The 10,857-nt window shown below is 59.4% G+C and overlaps 1 protein-coding gene and 1 long non-coding RNA gene across 8 annotated transcripts; one reads left to right on the forward strand and one right to left on the reverse strand.

The window, feature by feature from the left end:
* Positions 1-890: 890 nt before the first annotated feature.
* LOC125918555 (uncharacterized) lies at positions 891-4,602 on the reverse strand. The gene is made up of 2 exons (XR_007456474.1): positions 4,489-4,602; positions 891-3,430 (listed from the first exon to the last, which is right to left on the reverse strand). It is a non-coding gene; the product is annotated as an uncharacterized LOC125918555 (long non-coding RNA).
* Positions 4,603-4,701: 99 nt separating this feature from the next.
* On the forward strand, positions 4,702-9,815 carry LOC125918556 (F-box only protein 39). Of its 7 annotated transcripts, none has more exons than XM_049624534.1 (4): positions 4,702-4,804; positions 7,235-8,341; positions 9,161-9,337; positions 9,520-9,815. In XM_049624534.1, exons 2-4 carry the CDS (start codon positions 7,316-7,318, stop codon positions 9,646-9,648), a joined length of 1,332 nt encoding a protein of 443 aa, XP_049480491.1. In that variant the 5' UTR covers positions 4,702-4,804; positions 7,235-7,315; the 3' UTR covers positions 9,649-9,815. The 7 variants fall into 7 exon arrangements, with proteins under 7 accessions (XP_049480491.1, XP_049480493.1, XP_049480490.1 ...); XM_049624536.1 differs by having other exon boundaries at positions 4,706-4,804; positions 7,205-8,341; XM_049624533.1 differs by having other exon boundaries at positions 4,709-4,931; positions 7,205-8,341.
* The last annotated feature ends 1,042 nt before the right edge of the window (positions 9,816-10,857 follow it).

A 10,857-nucleotide genomic window follows, 5' to 3' on the forward strand; every position in this document is an offset into this window, starting at 1 on the left:
CTTCTCTTCGTAGGTAACTATAAATCATTCCTAGAATTTTCTACTGGATTAGAAAGATTTCTCCTTGGCATAATCAAACACAGTAGTCTTCTGTCCATTTCATTTTGAGGGCATGTGTTCCCCAGACCTGATGAATAGCTATCATTCCGGGAATTTCTTCCACCCTCTCCAGTGTCGAGTTCTGTTCCCAAATTTCAGGTTCAGGTCATTCTCTTTCTTGTTTTGCCCCTTCTTTGCTAGAGCATATCCTCAAAGAGTTTCTTAAGAAAGAAGTCACAGAAAGCTAATTTTTGAGACCCTATATGTCTGAAAAGGATAGCTTGGATGGCAATAGAGTCCCTCTACTACCTTAAGCCTTTTAGGGGTATTACAAAATTTTCAAACAAATATGAAAGTAGAAAGCTAATATGATATAATATTCATCACTCAGATACATCAATTGTCCTAATCCTTTCCAATCAGCTTATTTTACAGTCTCCTACAGTTCTATTTTCTGAAGTTTCCAGAGAACAGCCCTGCTCTTGCCTGTGCCTCTGACTCTCACTCAAGGAAGAGTGTTTCCTTGTGAGTCTGAACCCTGAGCCTCCATTCAGTGGGACTCTACCTGGAGGAATGACCTAGTTTGAGCTGATGTACCTTCCAGAGGGATTTTTTCTGGTTGCTTCAGCCAGACTTCCCAATTTTTTTATTTTATTTATTTATTTTTGGGACAGAGAGAGACAGAGCATGAACGGGGGAGGGGCAGAGAGAGAGGGAGACACAGAATCGGAAACAGGCTCCAGGCTCTGAGCCATCAGCCCAGAGCCTGACGCGGGGCTCGAACTCACGGACCGCGAGATAGTGACCTGGCTGAAGTCGGACACTTAACCGACTGCGCCACCCAGGCGCCCCCAGACTTCCCAATTTTTATGTTAATTCTTATGATGGGGGTCCCAGACCACGAGGCTAATGTAAGTCTGAACCCCAAGTACACGAATGGCGTGCGCCCATGATTCCAAGGTTTCAGGAGTGTGTTTCTCCCCCACGCTCAGATCGCAGCCCAGTGTAGACGAGCTGGCTTGCCACATTCCCCTTCCACTGAACTGGTTCTTCTCTCTTAGCCACAAGTGTAGCCTCTAGGCTCCCAGCTCCGTGCAGGGAAAGGGGAAGCTTACTTCCAGCCCCCTATCCCCACCAACTTTGTGTGGACAAGACTTCTCTCTCGTCCAAGCCCTTATTATGACACGGGGACCCACGTCTCCTCCGTAAGTGCATGTGCTTAAAAGGTCAGGCCTTCATTCCTGGGACGTGGACCTTTAAAGTTTCCTTCTTTTAAAGTCAGCTGTTGGCTTAAACGTTTGCCACGTCTCACCGGGCATTTCTACATGCGCGTAGCGGGAGCTTTGGGGTTATCTAGTTTATCGTGTTGTCCGACTGTTAAAGCCAAAGCCATTGTTGTAGTTCACCACATCACTCACAACTGCAGGGTAAATGTGGGATCCCAGGGTCCGTGAGACATTTTCTCTGCACCCCTCGCAAGTCAAAGCACTGAGGATCCGACCTCCAAGACAGAGAAAGGCGTCTGTCCAGAGATGGAGAATAGGGAGTCTCTTCCTCTTTCTGAAAATTTAACCAAGCAAGCAGCAAGGGGCACAAGCAAAACGGTGAGCCCGCCTTTGCGGTGTGAGCACAGCCCGTGTCCGCCCGCAGAAGACCGTGGGAGCAGCCTGGCACAGCCCAAGCGCCGTTCTCAGTGTGACCCTGAATCAACACCAGGCCCTGCCTCTGTTCTCCCCTTACCTGGCCGTGAACTATCTGGACCGTGTTTTTAAAACCCCCCAAGAGCTGCCGGATGTTTGCAGACACGGCCGCCAGCCCTTCTCCAGGCCCCTTCTCCGCGTGCCCAAGTGAAGTCTCTCAGAGCACCTGATACCTGCTTCGTCGCGTGAGCTCCCGGAGACCGGGCCGCCTTCGAAGGCTGAGCCGGATCTCTGAGCGTGTGCCTCCGGCTCCGAGCCCGGGGACGGACGCCGCGAGCACTGCACGCGTGCTGAGGGAGTGAACGAAGCGGAGGGCGCCGGGCCGGCTCTCGTGGTGGAGCGGGCAGCGGAGGCCCAGAGAGCACAAGTCCTGGGCGGGATCCAAGCTGTTGTGGCTTGCCTCCAGCAGATCGGGGTTTGTAGCCGCTAGGTTTTTACATCCTAAATTATTTCCTAGTAATAATAAGAGTTGGCATTGGAGCTACCGGACCATCGTGTGAACGTGGTTCAACAGGAAGCTCTTTATAAATGGTTGATCAGCCAAGGAAGCTAGACGGAGCCGACGGGGAGCTTCCCTGGGATTATACGAGGAAAGGGAGGCAGGATCCAGCGTGGAATCCACGTGGACGGAGTTCCGGAGCTTATACACCGGAGGCCTCATTTAAAAGACAAAAACAGCAGTGACCACAAGCTTTCATTATTGGATGTTTTTCAAAACACAGAAGTACGAGATTTGGTTGTAACCGGCTGATATAAGGTCACACACAAGGGGAAAGCTGACAACCTCCCCTCCCCGCCCCAGGACCCTAGGACACCCACACCCGCAGTCTGGTCAGTATGCTCTGAACACTTTCCCTTCGCTCATGCAAACCCGGACAAGTTCACGTGGGGTTTAAATTGTTTCTTATTCCCCATATGTTATCTCACTATACTCATTACTCTGCCGTTTGCCTTTTTTTTCTTCATATATGACACACGCTCCTTACCAAAAAAAAAAAAAAAAAATGGACCTAAACATTCCTTTCTAACTTCTTTAGCTATTTCTACGAGCACACGAGGGCACCATCTTGCAAAGGTGGTGAGCTCCACAACTGGTGGGGGTACTGGGGCCACACACCCTTGCCACCCACGGTCCGCCTTTTCTTTCCACGCTTTCCCCCACCCTTACGTCACGGGGTTGCCAGATCCAGCAAATAAAAATGCATTACTTGGGACAGAAACAGTTACAAAATAATTGCATGGGACGCAGCTATACTAGAAAAATGTGGCCCTGAAACTGAAATTTCACGGGGAATCCTATATCTCATCTGGCAACCCGATTATATAAACACGCACACTGGGAGTCCCACCATAAACACTGCTTTGTACCTCTGACCCCAAACACCCAAGGACATGTCTCCAGGCCAGATGATGTGGCTCTTCTCTCTTAATAGCCACATAAGAGCGCACAGTGTGGCTTCCCTAGTCTGTCCCTCCTGTCCCAAGCCCCCAGAAGGTTCCTCTGTGTCTCCTGGGTGTCACCTGCAGCTCAGGGTTTGTGCTTTGGGGACCGGGGACAGCAGCACGGAGACATAGCCCAGGAACTGGCTTTTGCACTTTAAACACACCAGGTTTTCTATACGCATTTCTTCAGGAGAAAGGCTGGCGGCCGGCTTCACGGCAAGGAAACCGAATGAGAACCTCCCGCTAACCTGGAACAGAAAAGGTGCCGCCGATGGAGAAGACTCCGTTTTATACCGTCTTCCTGCACCCCCCCCCCCTTGGCAGTCTTTCCTTGTGAAAAGGGAAGGATTTTCTTCTTGGGTTTTTTCCTCTTACAAGAAAAGGTTTAACTATTTTCCTTCGAACGGAGATACTGGTTTGCCAGCAGCCGCAGAGAAACCAGGAGAGAGGCCCCCGGCTCTTGGGCCTGGGAATCCCAGGTGTCAGGCACCTGGATCGGACATCCGGGCTGTAGTCTGGACACCGGGGGAACCCAGGCCTGTCTCTGGAGACTGAAAATACCCTTTCCTGTCCACCTTTCCTGAGATTCCTCACTGGTCCTTCCCGGTCAGAGACGCGGCTCTAGGAGCGGGCAGGACGGGAAGGGACAATGCGCAGGGAAAGGCAGAAACGGAAGGAGGCAGGGAGGATGCGGCTGCCGGGGGCAGGCCGGGGCTCAGGACGCACACCGGAGCCGGGAGGCTGGTGTCAGAGGCCCACGTGCACCCCCCGCCCGCAATCGTACCCCCCCCCCCCGCCTTTTTGCCTGGCCTTTAGGGACACCCTAGGGCGGCCGGGAGGGGAGGGCCATGGAAAGTGGGTGCGTTAGACACCCACTCACGCCTTGTCTTAGGTGAGTCAGGTGGGCCAAGGCTTTCCGGTGGGAACCACTTCCGAGTTGGAGGAAGGGGGGGGGTGGGCAGAGCGCAGCGCCTCCTCCCACAGGCCGGGCACCCGAGCTCCCGCACAGCCTCTTCCCCATCGCAGAGGGAAGCCCACCCTCAGTCGGGCGCACGCAGCCCCCAGCCACGCCCGGACCCCGCCCCTACCCTGCGCTCCGCCTCCGACTCTGTGACCCCGGCCCTCTGCCCTCTGGCCCTCCCCAACCCCGAGCCCCATCCACGGCCCAGACCCCGCCCCCCCTCCTCCACCCCGCGGACCCGGCCCCCAGTACTCTCTCCGGCCCCCTCCCCGCTGGTGCCTGAACCTACCCCCCTCGTATTCCCGGAGCCCACCCCGCACGGACCCCCAGCCCCGCCCCACGCACCTTTGCGCACGGAACCCGCCCTCCCAGGACCCCCGGACCAGGTCCCCCCAGACCCCGACGCGCGTTCCGGGACACTTGGCGGGGCCGTCCGGCCCCCTGCACGCACCGCAGGGACCCTGGCGACCCCGGGTTGGGGCCTCGCGCCCAGGGCACAGCGGAGGCCCGCAGGCCTGGGCGCGTCACAAAGGCTCATCGCCGGCGAGGGCGCGCGTCCCGGAGGCCTGCGCGGAGTCGGCGTCGGAGCGCAGGCGGCGCGGGAGCAGGCGGGCGGCTCGCTGTCCCCGCAGCCCAAACCGGGCGCAACGAGCGGGGCGCGGTGAGCGGGTAATGGGGCCCCTGCCGCCTCCTCCTGGAAACAGGCGTCCTCGGGCACCTCCGGGCCGTGGGTGACGCGGCTTCCTTAGGTTTCTTCCCGGGCTGGCAGCTCCCCGCCTGGGGGACAGGTCTGTGAGCCCTTGGGGTGGGTTCCGATCCCTGCCCTCTCTCTGCGGGCCTTCGCGGGGAGACTTTCCCAACTTGCAACACCTCTGTTTCCCCACCCGCAAACTGGGTGTGTTCACCGCGCCCAGCAGGGACCCCCCCCCCCAGAAGCGCCTTGGCCTCCACTTACCAGGCGCAAACGCGGTACAGCCTCTGATACACACCAGGCACCTGCACGGATCAGCTCATTTAATCCTCCCGCCGCTAAGACAGAGGCGCCACTGTTATCCCTGGTTTTCAGATGTGGAGACTGAGGCACAGAGAAAATTAACTTGCCTGAGGTCATCCCTAGCAACTGATGGAACCAGGACCCGACCTCTGAGCTCCGCCGCCTGCGGCTGGCGAGGTCGTTTAGGAGGGGAGGCTGTGCCCAGTACCGACTGTGGCTTTTGGCTTTCCCAGCCCGCAGATCGGTTCTGCCCACACCACCCCGTGGTTCCGTGTCTGAGAGCTCCTGCGCCCATGACTGCTAGGGCAAAGGCTTTTGCTCAGCTCTGGGAGTGGCTTGGCCTCTCTCACGCACCTAGCTCCAAGCAAAGTGCTGGGGACCCAGTTCTGTGAACAAAGAGACAACCCTCTCTCTTCCTTTGTTCAGTGTGCAAGTGCGACTCACGAGAATGAGGCCGTCCCTGGTCTCAAGGGGTGTGTGAGTCCCGCGGGAGACAGGCTGGGCCGAGGATCATCGTCAGGGACGGGCACGGGCGAGAGGGGAACCCTGGACGGGGCCAGGCCGCTGCCAGATCCCGCGTGCAGGTCTGCCTGGATCCGGAGGTGGGGGAGGGCGCCGGGCCCCAGAGGACCCGGCAGAACCAGCCTCCCACACGTCACCACCGTCAGGGGCGCCCGGGGGTCCGTCACAGGGAGAGCCGAGAGGAGAGCGGCACGGACGCCCACCGCGGTTGCACGCGGATCCTAGACGCAGCCGGGGACAGGCACGGAGAGCAAGTGAGCGACGCTCACGAGCTCACGCGCAGACGCATGTCCGTCCCGCATTGAGAAATGCGATTAATGTGTCCCTCGGCTCCTGAGGGCTGTGTGACCACAGGCAAGCGCCCTCACCCCTCTGGGGCTCAGTTTCCATCTGTAAAGACATACTTCCCAGAGCTCCTCCGGCCCTGCGGTTTCATGAGCCGTGAGGATAATCTCGGGCCACTTGGTAAAGTAGCCGGCAGAAGCGTTCCGGGGCCACAGGGCCGCAAGCTTGAAGAGCGGGGCCTCTGGGAGAGACAGGGAAAGGGAAAGAGGAGAAGTTTCAGGCCAGGGAGACGTGGAAATCACGCCGTCAGGAAAACTTCAGCAGATGGCTCCTGTAGAAAGTCCCAGGGCCCAGCACCCCAGGTGGGCGGTGGCCGGGCCCTCCCGGGGCCTCCCTAGCTTCGTAGAGGTCTCGCCTGCAGCCCGGCTGCCAGGTCGCCCCACTTCTATGTTCCCAGTCACCGTGTCCTGCAAAGAACGCATAAACCCACGCATCCCCCCCCCCCCCCCGTCCCGCCGCCCTAGCCCCAGGCTCGGAGCCCAAAGTCTGCTCTGGCCATTCATCCTCCCCCTCCCTGGAGGGTCCTTTCTAACGTCAGACTGACAACACCTGTGGACGCAGGATCCTTGGCCCTTGCCCGGCCCCCGCGGCCTCATGGGAGGCTCTCCGCCCGTGACCCTTGATGTGCCGCTAACCCTTTGAATGCAAACACCCGCATCGGCAATTCGGTGCCAAGCAGCCAGGGTCCCCATCCCCAGAAGGGGACCCGGCATGTCGGAACTCCAGTCTTGGCCCCTAGGACGCAGCCTCTGTCTGCATCGCTCCGGGGCCCCTTGACCCGGCACCTCCCCCCTGTTCCGGCTCCAACCCCCGCCCCCACAAGTGAAGTGACAATTTTTAGTTCCCCGCACGTGAACAGATCCCATTCGTTCCCAGTTCTGTGGCTTTGCGCCACGGTGCCCGCTGCCCAGAGTGCGTCCGCTCTCCTCCAGCACCGCCAGGCCGACCCGGGCTGCCTTGCGGCTCCCACGCAGCCCGCGAAGCCCCTCCCAGATGCCGCCTCCTCTGGACAGCCCTGTCCCCAGGCTTCTCACTCCTGGGACCGTGCTGGGCGCGGGTCCCGGTGTGCGTGTGTCCGAGAGACCCCGACGGCCTGGGTCTCTGCGGGCCTTCACGGCGAGGCTCTCGCCCCTCGCGGAAGGGCTGCACGTGAGGCCGGGCTGCGAGTTCATTCAAGGGGGTCTGGTTTCTGTTCGGCAGGTCACGGCGCTTCCTTTTTACTCCCCACAGAAGACGAGCGGTCGCTTTTGTTTCCTCGTTTTTGGAAGCCCCTGCCTACCGCACGGCTGCTCTGGACACCCCGGCTCCTCGATGGACGAAGAAAGCCAAGCCGTCCAGCCCCGAGACCAGAGCTGCTGGGCCGCCCTGCCCGACGTGTGCCTGCGTCGCGTGTTCTGGTGGCTGGGAGACAGGGACAGGTCCCGGGCCGCCCTCGTCTGCAGAAAGTGGAACCAGATGATGTACTCGGCTGACCTCTGGCGGTACAGGACCATCACGTTCAGCGGGAGACCCTCCAGGGTGCACGCGTCCGAGTTCGAGTCGGCTCTTTGGTACGTGAAGAAATTTGGCCGCTATCTGGAGCACCTGGAGATCAAGTTTCTGAACCCTTACGATGCCGTGCTCACCGAGAGGTTCCAGGTCACCATGCGAGGCCTCCTGTCCTGTCTGGGCAAGAGCAACAACCGCCTGAAGTCGCTGTCCGTGCAGCACCTGGAGCTGGACCGTCCCGTCTGGAGGAACAGCACCCGCGGCTCGTTCATCAAGAGCCTGAGCTTCTTCTTGAAGAAAGCGGGAAGGCAGCTGGATCACCTCAGCCTCAAAGGGGCCAGGCTGACCGTGGAGCAGGGCTGCGCCGTGCTCGGCTCCCTGAGCTGCTCTCGGGGCGAGAGCCTGGTGTCCCAGCTCAACATCGAGGACTACTTCAGCCACCACCTGGCCGTCTACAGCAGCCCCCAGTTCAGCAAGACCATGGCCACGTTCCGCAGCCTGGTGTCCCTGACCCTCAACTACAACTGCATCTCGGACGAGCTGCTGGATGGCCTGTGCGAGAACAACGCCAGGACCCTCTGGACCATAAACATCAAGTGCCACGTCCACGACCCCCACGGCCAGGTCATCTGGGGCATGTCCTGGGCCAGACTGGCCAGGCGCGCCTCCAACCTCAAGGTGAACTTCTTCTTCGAGCGGGTCATGAAGCACGAGCGCCTGGCCCGGGTCCTCCTGCAGGAGATCCCCGTTCGGGGCCTCAGTCTGAGAAGCTGCTACTTCAGCGACCCGGACTGGTCCATGAGGCCCACGCTGACGGATCTCCTGCCCACCTTCCGGCACACGCTGCAGGTAGGGGGGCCGAGGGCCGGGAGGCTCCCCCAGGGCAGAGGCCTCTCCTCTGCTGCCTGCTCCCGGCCGGGCCTGTGCCCACTCAGACCGACGCTCGGGCTATGTTCCCGGACTACGCGTCCCCCCCCCCAACCCCCGCCCCTGCCCCAGGGTCACAGCGGGCGACAGCTACTGCTCACCTGTGCACGCGCAGCACGAGGCACTTTCGGGTGGGCTACCCGCCAGGGAAAGCCCTCTGTGCCCTCTCGGAGCCTCTCCAGGTTGAGGGCGGGTCTGAGGCCGCTTCCTCCCGGCACCGGGTCCCGGCAGCACACGGGAGTCTGACTCCAGACCAGACCCACCAAGTCACTGAGGAGCCCAGGGGCGTGCGCGGCCCTCTCCCCTGGCCGCTTCCCCATCTGTAAAATCGGGGTCATTGTGTCCCTCCAAGGACCTCCTGGGGGGCTGGGACGATTGAGGTCAACTGATAACAAATACCACCACCACCAACGAGGGCCTCTAAGTGCCGATAACTCATTTGAAGCCTGCCTGTTACTGTCCTTCCGTGGGGGGGGGGGGGGGGGGGCCGCCTGGTGGCCCGGCCGGGGGGCTGAGGGGCTGGGACCAGCACCTCGGGCTCTGAGCTCCAAATGCCTCTTGCAGATTGGGTGAAATCACCCACACGTCCCGTCTGTTACCTGTGGCCCTGGGGCCACCGTGGTCGTCTGACCCACAGCCGGGCCGCAGGCGTGTTGTGGGAGGACCCAGCCGGTCCCAGCATCTCTGCCCACTGCACCCCCCACCCCCCCCCACCCCGTCTCCCCTTCGCTGCCTTTCCAGAAACTGACGTTTGAGTTCAACAACAACCACGAGTCCCTGGACGAGGAACTGTGCTTCCTCGTCTCATCCTGCAGGAAGCTGTTCTACTTCAAAATCTGGGCTTTCCTGGACGTCAGGTTCGTGGAGCGGATCCTGAAGAGCCAGGAGGAAGGGCAGTGTTCCCTGCGCACTCTCAAGGTGGGGCCCTGGGTCTGTCTCCGGCGGTACCTGCACGGGAGGGGGCCCAGAGCCCCCTCTCCCCAGCAGCTGGCTTTGGGCTGTGCCCGGCGATGCCCGACCGTGTGCGCTTGAGGCTGGGACCAGCGTGGGGCCGGCCTGGCGCAGTCACGGTGCGCGTGTCGTGTTTCTGTGCTGCGCAGGTGCGAATTTACACGAACAGGTACGAGACCAACGACGAGGACAGGACGCTGCGTGAGATCCACCGGAAGTACAGGAAACTCATCGACTCCGAGCTCAACTATTTCGTCATCGCTTACCCCATGATGTAGGGAGCACTCTCCGAGGGCGTCGGAGCCCCCCGCCGGTTCCCACAGAAGGACCCGGAACCCTCCCTCCCACCCCCCGTATCCCTGTTGCCAGTTCCACCCCATCCGACGCCCCGACAAAGGCTGGGGCCGCTGGTGATGTGCCTTCAAAGTGCTATCTTTACCAACTACCCAGGGCTGGCTTCTCCTTTGTCCCTAGGCTTGGGCGGCATGGCCTGCCTCAGGCGGGAGCTGAGAGCCCGGAGCCACACAGAGCAGTGCCTCGCCCGACTCCTAGAACACCTAGAACACCTCGGGGGGCAAACAGAACCGCGCTTTCCCCCAACTGGCCAATTCGGAAAAGCCTGGCGTCCCTGGTGACTGCAGGAGCCCCAGCACCAGCTCAGCGCTGGGTTGGAAATGCACGTCCTCTGGGAGGTGGGGAAATTCCCGCTTGTAAGTTTTTTTTAACTTTTATTTATTTTTGAGAGAGAGAGAGCGCGCACGTGTGAGCAGGGGAGGGGCAGAGAGGGAGACACAGAATCTGAAGCAGGCTCCAGGCTCTGAGCTGTCAGCATGGAGCCTGAGGTGGGGCTCCAACTCACGAACCCGAGAACATGACCTGAGCCCAAGTCCGGTGCTTAACCGACGGAGCCACCCACGCGCCCCCAAACTCCCGCTTTTAAATGCAGCCGCTCAGAACTGGGCCCACCTCCCCTGACCCCTGCACAGTGATCCCACGCCAGCGGCTGTGGCCATCACTCCCACTTACAAAGAATTGTAATGTCCTGGGGACACATCCCTAATTCGGTGTTAAGCGAGAAGGCCAGGACACAAAGCTGCATGTTTGGTGAGATATCAATCATGTAAAGTGTGTAGGGGGGCGTTTTGAAAGCAGAGAAGAGCTACCCCAGAAATGTTAACAGCGTCCCTGGGTGATGGGATTATACGTGGTTTTTGTTTCCCTTTTTATGCTTTACCCCGCTTCTCAAACTTTCTACAAGGGCTGTGTGTTATTTTTAGAATGGAGGGGGGTGGTCTCCTGTGTTTTAAATAGGAAGTAATTACAAATCCTTGGGCCCAGGCCCCAGACATGTATTAATCCTGGTCTCTTGAGATTTTTGTGCATATATTTGCATATAGGGTTTTTTTCCCAATAGACCTCAATTAATAAAATTTCAGAATACCTTCGACAAGGGTCTCGTTGCAGACTTGATTTGCGCAGCCTTCTGT

This window comes from Panthera uncia, unplaced genomic scaffold (genome assembly GCF_023721935.1).
Source record: "Panthera uncia isolate 11264 unplaced genomic scaffold, Puncia_PCG_1.0 HiC_scaffold_991, whole genome shotgun sequence".
NCBI classification, from domain to species: Eukaryota; Metazoa; Chordata; class Mammalia; order Carnivora; family Felidae; genus Panthera; species Panthera uncia.